Here is an 18,090-nt window from a genome sequence, read left to right on the forward strand (position 1 = left end):
GAGAGCGCCCCGCCCCGCCCCCGCCCCGGGAGGAGGCGCGGCTGCCGCTCCGCGCGGGGCTGGCAAGAGAAGCCGCGAGCGAGCGAGCGAGATCGGGTCGCGCGGAGGCGGCTCGGCAGCCGGGAGGGCGACCGAGGCGGGCGCGCGGCGAGCGGGCTCCGGGGAGGTCTGGCGCGGTGGGGGCGGCGAGGAGGGGGCGGCCGCGCCGCCGCCGCTGCTGCTGGCTGGGGGGAGCGGGCCGGCGGCGGCGGCGGCAGCGGCTCCTCCATCCCCCTGATCCGGGAGGAGGAGGAGGAGGAGGCGGCCGAGGGGCGCGCGATGGATGAGGCCGCCGCGCCGGCGAACCCGCCGCCGCCGCTGCTCCTGTCGCCGCCGCCTTCCCTGCCGCCGCCGCCGCCGCCGCTGAGCCTGCAGAAAGCGCTGCAGCAGTGCGAGCTGGTCCAGAACATGATCGACATCAGCATCTCCAACCTGGAGGGGCTGCGCACCAAATGCGCCACGTCCAACGACCTCACGCAGAAGGAGATCCGCACCTTGGAGGTAGGCGGCGGGTGGGCGGGCGGCCGAGAGGCGACGGGGATTGCGGGGGGGGGGGTGCCGCGGGGGGGGGTGCCATGAATGAACGGGCAGGGTAGAAGGAGACCTGGAGGGCTCTGCCTCTTTCTCCCGGGCCAGGGTGCTCTTTCAGCCGGACCCTCGACGGCTCCGCCACCGAGGGACGCATAAGGCAAACCGTGCGTGTGTGTGTGTGTGTCTAGGAGAGCCTGGGAGCGCCATGGAGACTGCGCTTTCTTTTTTCGGGGGGGGGGATGCCACCCCCCCCTTGTGACCCCCCCTTCCTGTATAGAAGGCCACGATCTCCCTCCCTGGCTTTCCTCCTCGTCCACTTCTCACAGCCCGTTCGCTCCTCCTCCAGACCGTCTCCCCCTCCCTCGACGCGAAAGAGGAGGAGGCTGAACGGGGGGGGGGGGGGAGAGAGAGAGAGAGAGAGAGACTCCCCGCCGTCGTGGTAATTCCTAAAGGCCGCCTTTGCAGTGGGAGTTAAAAATAAACTCGTCTCCGTGGACTCTCCCCCCCCCTCCCGGGGGGGGGGTGGAAGAAGAAGAGAGAAGAGGCTGCTGGCGGCAGCGGTGGTGAAGGAAGGCACCAAGAGAGAAAACCATTAAAAAAGTATCTTAATTGGATTGAGGGACTTCTGCGTGTGTCTTTGTAAGGGGGGGGGGTGTTTGCCTGCGATAATGACAGCCCTTTTGGGAACAGAAAAAAGCGAGGCTGTGTGGGGGTGGGGTTTGCCACGCGTGGTTGAGATTGGGGAACCACGGGGTGCGGGGAGGGGGGAAGAGAACCAGAGACACGTGCTTGGCACGCATGAGGCAGGCGACATGCGATGTTTTGACCCGAAGGCCTGGATCGCTCCCTTTCTGTCTCCCACCCCTTTCTTTCTCTCTCTCTCTCTCTCCTTCCTTCCTCCCTCCCTCCCTCCCTTCCTTCCTTTCTTTCCTTACTGGCAATTGGCAAAGCTGCCTGGCTTGTGAAGGACCCCCCCCCCCCGTTTGTACAGGAATCCGCAAAGGTTGCATAGGGTCTGGAGGAGGATGCAACACCCCCCCCCCCAAACTCTGACAACAAGCCTGTGACCCCGTGGCCTTTTGGTCCACCTGGCAACATCTTTGCTGTTCCTGGTTTCAAGAGGCCAGTTTCTGCTTGTTTGGTGCTGGCTGCAAGGTGGGTTTGGGGGGGGGGGATTGGGCCCAATGCCATCTCCCCCCTCCCGCTCCACACTACTGTCACAGTTGCCCACTCATTCTGCCTCTCCCTCTGGGCCTGATCTACAGGACTGCCCAGAGCGAGAGCACGAGGCCAGCCGAGGAGGCAGCCCCGTCTGAGTGCTGGCTCCCAGGTTTTCCAGGCCCTTGGGTGAGACACCCTCAGTGGGGCCGCTGAGTGAGTCTCCCTTCTCCTCTTCCTTGGTCACCATCTGCTGTTGTACCTCACCCTCTTTTTCATCATTGCTACCCCTTGCTTGCCTGGCAGGGAGCGAGTTGGCAGTAACACCCGCTTCTCCTCCTCCTTGTTGCTACCGTTGGCCGGGCCAGAGCGAGAGGCAGGTGAACGAGCAGTTTGTGACTCCGGCAGGCTGTTGTCACTGGGCCCCTGCTGGGTGTGGCCCTTGGCAGGTGCTTGACCAGGCCTACCCTCGACACTGGCCTTGCTCCACTCCTCATCTCGGAGGGTGCAAGGGCAGAGGCAGTAACAGCTACAAGGAGGTGCAGGGCTGACAGCTCTTGGAGTTACGTGGGCCCCCCCTGCAAGGATTGGGTCTTGGCAACCCCCCAAGGATGATTCCAAACAGGAGACCTGCTGCTGTGCTATGCTCAGCTCCTGCAAACCACCTTTATTTATTTATTTATTGCATTTATACCTCGCCTTTTTTCCTCTTGCAAGGAACCCAAGGCGGCTTACATTATCCTCCTCCTCTCCATTTTATCCTCACAACAACAACCCTGTGAGGTGGGTTGGGCTGAGAGTCTGTGACTGGCCCAAAGTCACCCAGTGAGCTTCCATGGCCGAGTGGGGACTTGAGAGCTGCTGAGAAGGAGACATTTTGCCAGCTGCAGCTTCCTCCGGCTGCAACGGCTTGGGCTGGCAAAACTCACACCTGGCAAAACCCTCCCTTCTCTGCAACTCCTAAAGGGACAGGAACATGCTCACAGCTTGGTTGGTAGAGATTGTTGGAAACTCCATAGAGCAGACATGCATTTTTGAATACTTGGCCAATGGAGGCTTATCCTGCAGCATGCGTTGAGTGTTTAGTAGGCTTCAGTCCCCCCCCCCCCTTTGTGCTCTACACGTTCCTTGCAGCAAATACTTGTGGGGCATTTGTGGAACCTGGCTCCTGCATAAATGTATGAAGCATCTTCTAAGGTCTGGTTTAGTTTTGTTGTTGGGGTCAAGATACCCACTGGCTTAGATAGCTTTTTAAAAGGAGCTGTCAGAATCATGGTAGCTGAGTGGAACTTCCAGCTCCGGGGGCAGTCTGTCTCTAAACACTGGATGCCTTGACAAACAATAGGGGAAGATTGTTGCATCTATCTGGATTTGTCCCATTCTGTGGTATTTTGAGGCTTGCAAGGGAAGCTGGTAGCAAGATCAAGGCAGGAAGAAAGTAGGACCTTGGATAGCTCTAAGTGGGTCCTTCTGGTTGGAACTCTCCCCTACTAGGACAATAGGAGGCTGTTGTCTCAGCAAGGAGCTAAAGCCAACTGAAATCTTATGAAGGCTGACAAGAACTGTAGTGTGGCCCTTTTTGCCACTTCTGGGGGCCCTGACTGGATTGTTAAAGGGCCCCCACCTAATTTTGTAGCCTTCTGTGAGGCTGGGCAGATGGAGGTTTTACTCGGCACTCATTCTCAGAGACAGAGGACAATGACAGAGCTGTATCTTCTGACCAGGAGGGCCTTGAATAAGTCACTGATCATCCTACCCCTGAGGAAGTAGCCTGTACCTCATCCTTGCCAGAATCTTCTGCTGCATACTGGAAAACCTGAGGGCTGGGTGTCATGACAGGATGCTGTAGGAAGCAGTATGCTCAGTTAGTTGGATCCTCAGTCTGATCTAGCTGGGTTTGTATAACTTGATGAAATTACAGTCACCCTCTTTTGCTGCCTTCTTTAATATAACTCCAGATGTAAATGGCTTATCTCACACATCCGTTAGTGGAGATGCTGGCTGACAGACCAAAGAAGCGTAACTGAGGCTTAAATGAATACTTATCTCCACCTTTCTTCTACTATAGAACTTAAGGGGGCACTCATAGGATTCCCTTCCCAGGCATCCTCCTGGCCAGTCACTGACAGGCCCCAGATGAGTTTAGGTTCAGCAAGACTGCTGTAACATGTGCCTTTCTTCAGAGAAGATATTCATCTGTGTGTCCATTGCTCATCGGTATAGTACATTCTTTGCAGGCTTGATCTCTGGCATCTCCAGGTATAAAAGCATCATGGGCATTGAGGTCCGAAGAACACTTCTTACTGAGGGCCATGTCATGCTTTACACAGCAGCAAATCCAGGTTAGCTACTGTCTGTACATTTGACAGGGAATTACTGGCAATTCCACTGCCATAATCAGTTTATCTGCCTGATATGCAAGTCCATTGCATTCACACATGATGGTTGTCACATGTACGATGGTTGTCACAATGAAAGCATCTGTGGTATATATCTGCAAATTTGTCACATGTGAAGCAGGTTGTAGGTGCGGGATAAGTGCTAATGGTTAAGGTAAGGCCATATTGAGCTGTTTGGGTCATTTGGTTTGATACGATTAGGCAGCTTAGTTGTGAAGCTTGGTGCAAGTTGACTTGGTTCGCATGTAATGACAACCCAGAGTATGGGCTGAGTATGGGTTGTTGTTGAATACTGAATTGTTGTTATGTATGAACCCAGAACTATGGGTTAATTGTGGGTTGTTAACCACAAACAACCCAGGAAGAGAACTCCTGGTTGGGTTGTGAACTCTGAGTTGTTTGTTACATGTGAACCCAGAACCATGGCTTTTCATGGGTTGGTTTGCCAGACTACAGAGGTGGTGGGCAAGAGTGGTAAAAACAACAACCCCAGCTGCTCTACAGAGTACCAGAGTGCCGCAAAGGCATTTTAAAAAACAACCTGTGCGTTGTACGATTTGCGGGCAGACAAATCATGGTAAACGCTTGATAAACTCTGGGTAAGGCAACAACCCATACTCTGGGTGGTTGTTAGCATGTGGACCAGGCCATAGTGTCCAATTGGAGCATATGCAGATGTGCCGACATCAGCACCTTGTTGATCCAAATGAACACCCAAAGCAATTGCAGAGTTGAAAGTTTGGGTAAACTTCAATGATGATTGCAAAGAGTTCTGTTGATGTCCAGTATACTGAATTTGATTATTATTAGGGGAAGGGTGCTCAGGGTGAGCACCTGTTTTTACATGCAGAAAGTCCCAGGTTCGATCCCTGGCATCTCCAGTTAAAAAGGTCAGGGAGCAGGAGACAGCAAAATCCTCTGCTTGCCTGAGAGCCACTGCCGATCAGAGTAGATCATACTGGGCTAAATGGACTAATTGCCTGGCCTGGAATACAGCAGCTTCCTATGATCTGTTTCTAGATCAAAAATATTAAAATGTCAACAGCATTCCATTGAAAGGGCCATTGGGTCATTCATCCCATCCCCTTCACCTTCCTTTGCTGCTGCTGCTGCCGCTGCATGGTTGCATCCTGCAGGAGACTTGCTGTTGTGAGTCGATGTGATTGAACAGAAGTTAATGCAGATTATCAATTTTGTGACCATTCAGTTAGAGCAGTGGTCCCCAACCCTTTTGGACCCATGGGCACATTTGGGAATTTGAGAAACTGCTGTGGGCACCACCACAAAATGGCTCCCATGGAGGATGTGGCTATTCAGATGTGGTTATTCAGATAATGGCTGCTGTGGGGGCCTGGCTAGTGAAGAAGTGGGGGAGTGAAATAGCAAGGCTGGGAGGGAGCGGGAAATGGAAAGAGTTGCTTCCTGGCCTGCCCAATCTTATTCTGTCCATGCAGATGTTTCCCCTTTGCTCGCTCTCCCTGCTCCCAGCCTCTAGCCTTGCTATTTCTCTCCCACAACCCTTTCCCTTATTTACTGATTACATTTCTATACCGCCCAATACCCAAAGCTCTCCTTGCTATTTTCTTTGCTCTTTCTATCCCTTCCGCATCCCCAGCCTTGCTCTTTCTCTCCCCCTTTCTTTTGCTGTTTCTCTCCACTCTCAGCCAGTAGCTTCACTATTTCTCTCCCCCAGCCCCTCTCCTTGCTCTTTCTCTCCCTTCCTCATCCCTAGCCTTGTTCTTTCTCTCCCCCTTTACCTCACTATTTCTTCCCCATCCTAGCCTCTAGCCTCACTCTTTCTCCCCTCCCTACCCCTTTGCCTTGCATTCTTTTCCTGCCTGCTGAACAGCTGATCAACCACAGGTTCAGGAACAGGAAGGAGAACCTGGTGCCATAATACTTTTTTAGTAAAACTTTTTTTTGAAGGGGGCAGGGAGTGGAGAGGTTTGTGAGTGCCATTGGAGGTGGGTGCCATGGTGTTGGGGACCCCTGAGCTAGGGGAATACAAGTTATAACATGAAAGCTGTGCCCACACTGGATTGTCACAGCACTTATAGCTGTAGCTGAAGAACATCAGAAGGCATCAGAACATCAGAACATCTTTCAGTGTTCAGGGGCAGTGTGCCTCTGGTTACCAGATGCTGTGGACCAGCAGCAAGGAATGGAGATCTCCATTGTGCACAGACAAATGTTCCTTAGGCAAAAGAACTTATGAAGAGCTCTGCCAGATCAGACCAAGCAGGGGTAGCTCCAGGTTTTTGCAGTGCCTTGGGCAAGACACCCTCCGTGGGTCCCCTTCGTCAGTAAGTCTGCCTTCTCACCACCATTGTCACCATCTGCTCTTGGCCCTCCTCCTCTTTCTCATCGTTGCTATTGCTTGCTTGGCAGGCAAGTAAGCAAGTAAGCAGTGGCATCCGCTGCTCCTCCTTCTCACCACCACCATTGCCTGGATCAGAGTGAGAGGCAGGTGAACAAGCAAGTTGCAATGGTGAAGAGGAGGAGCATGTCAAGGGGGCCCTTGTCAGTGGCCCGTGCTGGAATGTGGGCCCTTGACAGGTGCCCAACCATGCCTAACCTTGGCGCCAGCCCTGAGAGCCCATCTAGCCTACTATCTTGTTTCGCACATATAATGGGGTGGGAGCATAGCTTAGTGGTAGAGCACCTGCTTTGTATGTAGAAGGTTGCAGGTTCAGTCCCCATCATCTCCAGTTAAAATGATCCATTGATGGGAAAGGACCTTGACAGAGATCCATTGCTAGGCAAAGATAGTCAAAGAGAAAGTAGACAATGTAGGCTAGAGGGTCCAATGAACTGACCTAGTATATGATAGCTTCCTATGTTCCACTGGTCACTAACCAAATGCTTCCAGGACATTCAGAAGCATGACATGAAGGCAAGTCTTTCTCTGTGGCAGGGGTATTGGACCTCTTTCAGCCCGAATGCCAAATTGCATTTCGGAGAAGCTCTCAGGGCCTGCAGTCTAGGGCTGGATGGCATTTAGAAGCCTACACAGAGTGGGAGAAAATCCTCAGAACTGGGAATTTGGGAACATTAATGTAACTTTTGCACATCTTGGCATTTTGAACTGCACAAATGTTCTTTTGGAACTGCACATTTTACCCCACCCCCTGGAACTGCACATTTTTGTCTCTGGCTGCAAATTAAAGAAAAACCCTGTTCAGGGGGTAGCGATGCCTGGATTTGGTTTCCTTTTGGAGGAGAGAGCACTGAAGACTTGTGGGGGGGTAATATTTGTTTTATTTATTTACACACATGCAAGTAGTGCATACATGGAGGCAAACAGCTTGCACACTCCTACCCAACAGCTGGCCCTGGCTTAAGACACCAGGATGTGATTGTGGGGAAAGCAAAAGGTTCTCAGTATTTACCAAGCTGTAAGCAAGACGTGCTTGAGAGGGAAACCACCAAATTGTTGTGGACAAGATGTTTTTTTTAAACATCGCCATTTTTTTCTTTATCAAGGACAGCCTAGGGGTTAAATAGATGAACTAAGCAGCCTTGACTTTTGAAGGGAAAACATATATTGTGTCATTGGCTTTATCATACAACAGCATCAATCCAACCTTGCAAAATTTCCCCTGAGATGTTAATGGCACATAGAATTTGCCGTCAAAAACCTGTGTTAGTCTGTTGTGGTTTTAAGTGTGGGGAGAGGGAAAACAGTTTTATAAAATTTCCCTCTCGGGATGGTTGAAGTCATTTTCTGACTTCAAAACTGGACACGTGGTAGTTTCATAGAACTTTGGTAGATGCACGGTTGTGTATATGTGGCAAAAATGTAATTGCACCTATTATTCAACTCAGCTCAGTAAAAACAATATTTATACGCTGCTTTTTAGGGCTAAGCCTTTAAAAAAGACCAAAAAAAGAGCCCTTAAGTGACATACAAAGAAGAATGGTACAAGATCTGAGAGTTGTAGGCTTCCTAAGAGGAGGACTGCTGTGAATTACACAAGCCCTTCAGTTTGATGGAAAGGCTGCAGTGAAGAGATGTTTTCAAGACCTCCTTGAAGCCCTGTACTGCAGGGGCTAAGTGTAAATCAACTGGAAGGAAGTTCCACAACTATAGAGGCCACCACTGTGAAGGGCTTGTTTCTCATGCTCACTGGTCTAACAAATTTTACCAGTAGGCGCATGAGTAGGACCTCCAGAGCAGTTCTGGTAGTGTATGGGCAGGACGAAGGCAGGTGAAGGTGGTCCTTCAGGTAACCTAATCCCAAAGCCATTTAGGTCATTAAAGGTTAATACCAATGCTTTGAATTGGGCCCCCAAACATACTGGTAGTCAGTGCAAGCTGGTGCAAAAACGGTGTTGCATGTCTAGACTTTCTGGCCCTTACTGGCCTCCAGATTTTGCACCAATTGAAGTTTCTGAGCCATCGTTCAAGGCAGTCCCATGTAAAGAGCGTTACAGGGGTCCTGTTAGTGCATGGGTAACTGAGGGCAGTTCTGTCTGCTCCAGATAGGGTTGCCGCTGGCATACAAAACTGAGCTGGCAGAAGGCTATGTCAGCCTTCCCTAACCTGCTTCCTCCAGCAGACGTTTTGTACTTCTCCAGACCTTAGGGTTCTCCCAAGCCTGCTGATACCTCTCTTTTGTGCATGGATGGTGCCATTTTGGCTACGTAAACATCGGCACTGATGCCTGAACATCAGAAATAGAGGGAAGAAGGAGAGCCCTGTTGCTTGTGTGTTGTGGGACCCTTCAAAGCTGTCGTTCCGCAGGGTGTGTGTGTGTGTGGAGGCTGCCCAGAGTGGGAAAGCATCCCCACTAGAGTAGGGGGAGCTTTGAAGGCATGGGGCAGGTCGGCTGTTAGGATCCTATCACCCTTTGTGAGTATTTTTGCTATTATTTTGTGGGATCTTTGGCAGGAAGGGAGCTTATGGGCATTCTGATTCATCCATAGCAGGTACCCATGAAGCAAGGCAGGCTGAGAGTTGCAGCACCATGGAAAGCTCCAAGTAAGCGACTTGCTTTGACAAAGGCTGGAGATGAACTGCGGCCTTAGGAGTCTTCCCATGGAGTTTACCCCTCCCAAATTCCACCCCTTTGTCTAAAGAGTGGGAATCCTTAAGGGACTTTTCCCCTGGCCTGAAGGCAAGCCTCCCCCCAACTCGGGAAGGGGGAGCGTTGAAGGCTTCCACAACACACAAGCAGCGTTTTGTTTCAGGGCTCCACTTGTTCCCTCTATTTCTGATGTTCCTGTGTCAGTGACGATGCTTTTGTAGCTTCTCTTCCTTTCTGTGGCTTCCTGCCTAGTGTGCTCCCTGTGCAGGGCTGGTGGAGCAGGAAATACTTGACAGGCTTGGGAGGAAGGCATCCATGAGAGAGTCCTGGCTTGGGTTCTGTAGCTCCTGACCGCCCTAGCTTCAGTATCAGGAATCTGGTCCAGTTCCTGAGCTGGTGTTGCAGCAGCCCCTAATTCAGCCAGCTCATCCTCCACTGACTCTGAACTTGAAACCAGACCAGGACGGTGGGGAGGTTTCGCCACTCTCACAAGCTGGTATTTGATGCTGAGACTTCCCCATGAAGGTGTCAGTGAAACCCATAATAGGAGTCCCCCAAAGCATGTTGCTAGTAGCTGCAGTTCAAAAGCACCTTGCTAGTAGCTGCAGTTCACGTGGCTGATCATCAGATTGCTGAATAAAACTGGCACATTAGCTTTACACACAGGTGCTTGTTTCCTTGATCACTTCTCACTTGTGTGGTTGCTTTTGAACCATGCCATGCTACTAGTGGAAAGCATGTCTGCTTTGCTGAATCATTGGGGGAGATAGCACTTTGTGCCGCACTGAGTGACTGGTGGAGACAGCACTTTGTTTTCAGTTCCTCTGTTGCTGCCCAGGTGCCATGGATGTTTTATTACATCCCCAGTGGTGCAGCTAGGGCTGGATTTCAGGGCTGACGCTGAGAGCCACACAGCTTGGGTGTCCCCCAAATGATCAGCTGGGGAGTGATCAATGATGGCTACAGCAGCAAATAGGTCAGTTGTTTGCACTTAGGCTGGTGTGGGCATGCAGGGGCCCACTGGGGCAACACCAGTTGCTGCATCATCCCTCCTCTTCCTCCTCCTCCTCCTCCTCTCCCTCCTCTCCTCCTCCTCCTCCTCCTTTCCCTCCTCTTCCTCCTCTGCCTCTTCCTTTCTCTCCTCCTCCTCCTCTTCCTTTCTCTCCTCCTCCTCCTCTTCCTTTCTCTCCTCCTTTCTCCTCCTCCTCCTTCCTCCTCCTTCCTCTTCCTCTTCTTTTTTTAAAAAAATATAGTCAGAGGGCAGGCACAGACATAGTTACAGACGCTCATTTTATTATCCTTTTCTATAAAAAGCAAAGAAAAAAGTGCTTATTTCCAAGTAAATAGGCTTTGCATCAGGGCAGCAGAAGCAAACTCCATTTTTATTAGCACTGTGCTGAAAATTTCTCCCACATTTGTTTTGGCCATTCTCATTTAATTTGATAGAAAAGAAATGGCTTTTGAAAAGAAATTCAAAGGAGGAGAAATTCCAGATAAATTCTCATGGGTTAGGTTTGGGATTCTTGTGCTTAGCTTACTTGTGAGGTGGCCGAGGAGTGTGCACGAGTGTCCTGTCTTTCATTGTACAATCATCTCTGCGGCAGCCTGTAGCCTCCTCAGCTTCCCACACTTCAGTTAAAACCATCATGAGGAAGACATCGTGAGGCCATTCCTCCCATGGGCCTTTTTCAGTTCAGGAAGTGCAGGTGGCCTGGGAGGCTGCAGAGCAATGGAAAAATGTGTAATAGAGAGAGAAAACACACCCAGCACCCTTGGCCACCTCGTAGTGGATGCATAATAGAGAGAGAAAACACACCCAGCACCCTCGGCCACCTCGTAGTGGATGCGTAATAGAGAGAGAAAACACACCCAGCACCCTCGGCCACCTCGTAGTGATTAAGTAAGCTCGAAAATACCACAAGAAGAAATTCAAAAGTCTGCGTCACAAAAGTGGAAGCCTCAACACAGTGGATGCTGTTGCCACCTACAGAAGCAGTGCAGTAAACCAAAAACCTTTAGGAAAAAAAGCGAGAAGCAGTGCTACAACCCCTGTCAATAGTGAGTCCTGTCCCTGAGAAACTGCTGGAGAATTTCTCCCCTGACCCCCAGGAGAAATTTGCTGAAATTGTAGAGATGTACGAAAGTTCCGCCACGGATCTCAGGGAGGCCGAATGCCAGTGCATTCGCCCCCCCGAAATCAGTGGTGGAACGGCCCGTCACCCCCCGGGATGGGACTTACCTTGGGCGGATCTTCCTGGCGGCGGCGGCTCCGGTGGCGGCTCCGGCGGTGGTTTGGCGGCGTTGGTTGCGGTGGCCAGTCTTTCGACCAGCTGCCACCGCCGCCATTTCCAGGTTAAAAAAAGCAAACAAAAGAAGTGATAGGCTACATAAAGATTTACGTAGCCTATCATGGCTAGATTTTAAAAAAACCACCGTGATAGGCTACGTAAATGTTTACGTAGCCTACCACGGCTGACTTAAAAAACACACAAAAAACCCACACGCACGTATGCAAATGGTGGCGGCCATGGCCGCCGCCATTTGCATTCCTTATTTTGGCACATCTTAGTCTACGTAAATATTTATGTAGACTAAGATGGCGAAAATAAGGGGAACGCAAATAGTGTAGATGCTACGCTATTTGTGTTCCCCTTATTTTCGCCGTCTTAGTCTATGTAAATGTTTACGTAGACTAAGACGTGCCAAAATAAGGAACGTAAATGGCGGTGGCCATGGCCGCCACCATTTGCGTATGCGCGTGTTTTGTTTTGTTTTTTAAATCAGCCGTGATAGGCTACGTAAAGATTTACGTAGCCTATCACGGCTGACTGCAGGGACACAAACGGTGGTGGCTACGGCTGCCGCCATTTGCGTCCCTGCTAGCCAGTGGCCGGATGTCCGGCTGCTGGCGGAGCCGGCCGGCGGCTCCGCAGAATTGCTGCGGAGCACAGTCAGCTGGCCAGGATTCCGGGGGGAAGGACGGAGTGCCCCCCCCCCACCATCAGCATAATTCCCGAAAGGTAAGTGATTTTCGTATATCCCTATGAAATTGTCCCCATTTCTTTGCCCACAAATAGGCTGGAGAATTTTGAGAGGCCATTTGTGCGTATGTTCTTCGATATATGGAGATCACAGGCCATTAAGGACTCTAAAGGTCCTCAGTCCCTAGAAACATAGGAAGCTGCCATATACTGAGCCAGGCTCTTGGTCTGTCTAGGCCAGTATTGTTGAGACTGACCGGCAGCAACTCTCTAGGGTTCCAGGCAGGAATTTTCCCAGCCCTGCCTGGAGATCCCGGGGATCGAACCTGGGACCTTGTGCTTGCAGAGCATCTGCTCTACTGCTACGCTACAGCCCCTGGGTACATAGCCATCACTATGGCTAGTTAAGGAACTAGTTAAGAGTTGTTGATTGTTCCAAGAACCAGTGAAATGGGGACACCCGCATTCACACATGGACACAGTGTTGTGTGGAGTCAGTTTTATCAGAATTCACATTTTTAGGCTGGAATGAAACCGAAGGGATAAAGGCATCCTTTATGTCCCCCGGGTTGATTCCATGTTCAGCAGGGAATATCATTCTGGCAGTATTGGACCATATTATAGGTCTTACTCCTAAAATGGGGATGTTCACAAAAACAGTGGTGTTTCACAGCTGTATGACCAGACTATCTTTAGCAAGTTGCAACAGCAGATAATCCCACTCATTGGTGTCTATAAAGAAGGTCCCACTGCTTTCTCTGCCACAGGCCAGGGCTAAATTTGATGTGTGTTTGTTACACAGTTCACCCTTGCATTAGGGGAGAGCTTGCAACTCAGTGGGAGAGTCCATGCTTCGTGAGCTGAAGATCATAGGAACGTTGGAAGCTGCCTTACACAGAGTCACCTCCATTAGTTCATCTGGCCCAATATTGTTGACACCGATTGGCAGCGGCTCTCCAAGGTTTCAGGCAGGAGTTTTTCCAGCCCTACCTGGAGAGGCCGCTGATTGAACCTGGGGCCTTCTGCTTGTAAAGCAGGGGCTCTGTGACTGAGCCATGGCCTCTGTCCCATCTTGAACTGAGCCAGGGATACACAGTAACCACAGGGATGCCAGTTATGGTGGCAGCCGTGTGGCAAGAGTAGGGATGGGGGAAAATCTGCTTGGTTTGCATTTTAACACAAACCATCCTAATTGCGCTTCCCAAATGAATACATGAACAGGAATGTGGTTATCCTTCGATTGTCGCATTTCTCAGAATTTTGCCACATAGTTTCCCAAGCAAACGTTGCACACAAAAACGTGCAAATTCGTGGACATAGTATACAAAAAGGGATACAGGAAATTGCTTGCAGAAAATGCATACTTTAAGGGACATGCATACATTAAGGGACATGCATACAACAATGCTTATGAATTTGCATGTGCACGAAAATGCGTGCGAAAATCCAGACTTCGTTTAAAGAAATTGCAAGCTGATGCAGCAACAGGATAGAACACACTTGTGCTCGGCAAAAAAAAAAAATGCAAATGTTACAGAAAGCGAGACAGATTCATCCATCTCTAGTAACACACTAGGCTCTGTCTCTCCATTATATGGAGAGAAATGCAAATGTTGCAAAGCTATGTTTATTGCACTGTAAATCTGCCTTGCAAATAGATGAGAAATGCCTTTTGGCCCATGGCTCAGTTAGGGAGGGGCTGTAGCTTAGTGGCAGAGCACCTCTTTTGCATGCAAAAGATCTCAGGCTCTATCTTCGGCATCAGGGCCGATGTCAGGGATCGGCATGGCTGGGAAATCGCTGAGGGCCTACTTATACCCAGTAGGGCTCCGCTAGCAAGCACCCCCTGGAGTTGCTCCTCCTCCATCATTGCAACCTGCTTCTTCACCTGCCTCTGGTTCTGTCCCAGACAACGGTGGTGTGAGAAGGAGGACCAGCAGATGCCACTGTCTCCTGCCATCGCAGGCCATTGGAGCATAGGAAGCTATCATATCCTAGGTCAAACCATTGGTCCCTCTAGCCTACTCTGTCTGCTTTGCTTCTGTCTACTTTGACTCGCAATGGATCTCCAGCAGGGTCTGTTCCAATCTCCTGATGGTTTTAACTGGAGATGCTGGAGACTGAACCTGCGACCTTCGACATACAAAGCAGGTGCTGTACCTGCCATGCTCCCTCCACATTTACATGCAGGAAATAGGATAGTAGGCTAGATGAGCCCTTGGTCTCAGGGCAGGCATGGTTGGGCACCTGTTGTCAGGACTGTTTCTGAGTGCAGGGAGTGTGATAGAAGTTCAGATCCTGAAGGAGAACCGCCAGACATGGGGGAGGTGTTTTCCCAGGCTAGTCCAGACATGACTGGGCCGGCTTCGCAGGTTACAAAGGCTCAGCTGGCTGAGGATGAGGGTTCCTCTTCACACACCCCTGTGAGAGACAGCAAACAGAAAGAGGCGGGTTTTGGGGAGTCTGATTTAATAGATGCCAGGTGCAAGTGCAGAGCAAAGAGAGAGAAGGAAGGGGCAGAGCTTAGATGGTCTACCCGATTAGCCTTGCATGAGAAGCTGCGCTCAGAAGCCTCATGAGAGAAAGGTGTCAGGAGCCCCCTTGCTGCCTTCTGAAATCCTCAAGTAGCCAGAATCAACACACAGATGATAGGGCTCTTTTCCAAGGCTTTATTTCCATTCAACCTAATGATGCTTACAGATGCTAATTGCACGAGCCTAATGAGGGAAACTTTAGAGAGCTGCCTACCAGAGGTTTCTAGCCTTAGTGAAATCAGTTGATCTCCATTTGGAAGACAGAGGCAGGAAACCTCTGGATTTAAGGGCTAGGTGGTAAAAGTCCGCCCCTTTCCTGTGGGGCATCAGGGCGCAGCTGTTGATGTCACGCCAAGCGGGCTGAGCACCTCCTCTCAGCGCCCTCCTTCTCCCGCTTGCCCCTTCGCCGGCGCCTAGCGTCCCGAAGCTTCAGTTGTCCCTCCCCCTGCCTGCCAGGGTCACTACCACTCTCATGAACTTGAGCAGGGAGGGACTGTCCCTTCAGCAGCACCTCTGAACAGCGCGCGGGTTCCTCTCCCATGGTTTCTATCTCTTCCTCAGAATCAGAACTGCTTTGGGGCTCTATGGGCTCTGATCCGACCCTGACAAGAGGGTCCTCCCCCTCCCTTAAGTTAAGCTAGTGAGACCGCCTTCCTCTTCAAATGGTGGGCAACTCTCTTAACTACCTTTTGAATTCCCCTGAAGGCATTCCTTTGTAGACTGAGAGCCACTGAGAATTTGCATCTGTACGACCCTGTGAAGTAATGGATTAAAAGCTGTAGACTGAAGCCTCTCGTCTGTGTTTTGTCTTTGGCGTTGAAATAAAGCGGGGGCTAAAGGAATCCTGACACCTGCGGAGGGCCCACAATGCAGCAGGGGCCCACTGACAAGAGCCCCCTGGAGTTGCTCCTCCTCTTCACCATCACAGCCTGCTTCTTCACCTGCCTCTCGTTCTGCCCCAGACAACGGTGGTGGTGAGAAGGAGGACCAGCAGATGCCATTGTCTACTTGCTCTGCCTCTCTGCCTGTCAAGCAAGCAAGTTGTAGCAATGATGAGGACGAGGATGAATTGCAAGAGCAGCTGGGGACCATGGCAGTGAGAAGGGAGACTCACTGACGGAGGGGGCCCATGGAGGGTGCCTTGCCCAAGGGCCCTCCAAAGCCTGCAGCCAGCACTGCCTGACCATTCATTCATTCATTCATTCTATTTCTATACCTCCTCATAGCTGAAGCTCTCTGGGTGGTTCACAAAAATTAAAAACCATTAAAATGCATTATATAAAATATAAAAAACCATTCACGTGATGACATAAAACAAATAACACACACAACAACATATATCTAAAACAATCTAAAACCATCAGCCAGAGAAAAATCAAGACACTCATTATACGCTGCCAAATGCCTGAGAGAAGAGGGCAGTTTTAACCTGGTGCTGAAAAGATGACAGTGTTGGTGCCAGGTGGGCCTCCTCAGGGAGATTATTCCATAAATGGGGAGCCACCACTGAAAAGGCCCTCTCCCTTGTTGCTGCCCTCTGAGACTCCCTCAGAGGAGGCTTCCAGAGGAGGCCCTTAGATGCAGAGCGTAGCATATGGGTTGGTTCATGCCAGGAGAGGCGTTCTGTCCGGTACTGTGGTCCTGAGCCAAGTAGGGCTTTATAGGTCAAAGCCAGCACTTTGAATTGGGCTTGGAAGCATATAGGCAGCCAAGTGCAAGCAGGCCAGGTAGGGCTTGGAAAACTCTTGTTTGAAACCCTGGAGAACCGTTACCAGTTATCATAGACAATACTGCGCTAGATGGACCGATGCTGTAACTCAGGTTAAGACAGCTTCCTATGATTCAGAACACAGGCCATGACTACCAGGGTGAAACAAGCTTGGTGTTCTTTCCCTGGCACATAGGTCTTTCCATCAGTTGCTACCTGATCCTTTTAATTGGAGATTGCAGAGACTGAACCTGGGACCTCTTGCATGCATAGCATATGCTCTGTCACTAAGCCATGGTCTCTCCCCTTTCTAATGGAGAGGCCATAGCTGGGGATGCTTGAGGGATTTGATCTTTGGAAATGTCAGTCCAAACCGACTTTATCTCAACCTCAGACTGACGTGTGTAGTTATCTTTTGGATTGCAAACATCTCCACATTTTGCAATGCAGTGTTCGGCTCAGACAAGTGCATCACAATGCGTGTTTGAGATATGTTTAGGAAAGTGTGTTTCGAGAGAAAAACAGATTTAGAAATGTTTATTTAAGTGCATGTCTTTGTGCGGATTTTTTTAAAAAAACACTCAGATTAATGCAGACATGGAAAGGGATGGCGTTTCGGACACAGGTGGAAGTGGCAGAGACCTGAAACAGAGTGATCTGTCTGTCCCTAGCCACATTTGAGGCTTAGGGCACACACTGTGCATACAGAAGATCCCAGGTTCTATATCTGCCCTACCTGGTGAAAAGGTTCCCGCATAGTAGAACTGGGAAAGAATTGCTGCTGCCTCAGGCTTGAGAGAGCAGACAGCTCTGTGCTTGATAGACCAGTGTTCTGACTCACCATAATGGAGTCTCATGGGCAGTATCCAGCTGTGTCATTCCATTAGTGCAAATGACGTTGCACTAGCGGAAACTAGGTTTTGAACTGTGTGCAAGAACAGAATCCAAGTAATGTTTGTGCAAGTGCGGTTGCAGAAGCGGTTGTGCATTATGCTTGTGCAACCAGTTGTCCGTAACCCTTGTGCAGCTTGTAGCACAACTCCTTGCACAACTGGTTGCGCTACTCCTTGCCCAGCCAGTTGCGCAAGTGTAATGGGCAACCACTTGCACAACTGAAAGGTTCAGCGGAGCTCCGCTACTGCTGTTTGAGGTTCTGGAATGACACTGTTGGATCCTGCTCCTGATATATAAAAACATTCTGTTTAAATATACATTTTCCCCTGTGCTTTTATGAGGTGTTATCCCCAGCATGTATTTAATGAAATAAATCTGGTCAAAATTTTATATATGCCACTTGCTGTGTTCTGACCCTATTAAATTTACTGTATTCTGAGCTGAAAGGGCATTCCCCCTGAAATGTAGCTATTTGGTGGCACATTTACAGCAAGGTACTTCTCATTCTCTTAAGGTAGCCCTCCAGATGTTTTGAACCATCTCCCATCAGCCCCAGTGAGCATGGCCAATGGCCAGAAATGTCATCCCCCAAATTTGGAGGGCACCAGGTTGCGAAAGGCTGTCTTAAGGAATCGTACGTGTGCAGGGTCACTTAACACTGATGAGTTATGCTTTGCTTGTTCAGAGAGCCAGAGAATGCGGTCTCGCTTTGCCCATCTAAAAGAGCATCAGTGGTCTATGGAGATTCTTCATAAACAAAGAGAAAATAAACGAAAAAGTAGATCATGCAAGTGTGGGGTTGGCCTGTCCATGTTTTCA

General features: G+C 50.3%; 1 protein-coding gene across 1 annotated transcript in view; it reads left to right on the top strand.

Moving 5' to 3' along the window:
* Nucleotides 1-205: 205 nt before the first annotated feature.
* KSR2 (kinase suppressor of ras 2) overlaps nt 206-18,090 on the top strand; it is a 349,744-nt gene continuing 331,859 nt past the window's right edge. Inside the window, exon 1 of the mRNA XM_084819248.1 lies at nt 206-540. Coding sequence (XP_084675374.1) covers nt 319-540 — 222 coding nt within the window. The 5' untranslated portion in view covers nt 206-318. The remainder of the gene's footprint in view (nt 541-18,090) is intronic.

Source organism: Heloderma suspectum, chromosome 13 (assembly GCF_057233095.1).
Source record: "Heloderma suspectum isolate Gila_16-S chromosome 13, 16-S_ref, whole genome shotgun sequence".
NCBI lineage: Eukaryota > Metazoa > Chordata > Lepidosauria > Squamata > Helodermatidae > Heloderma > Heloderma suspectum.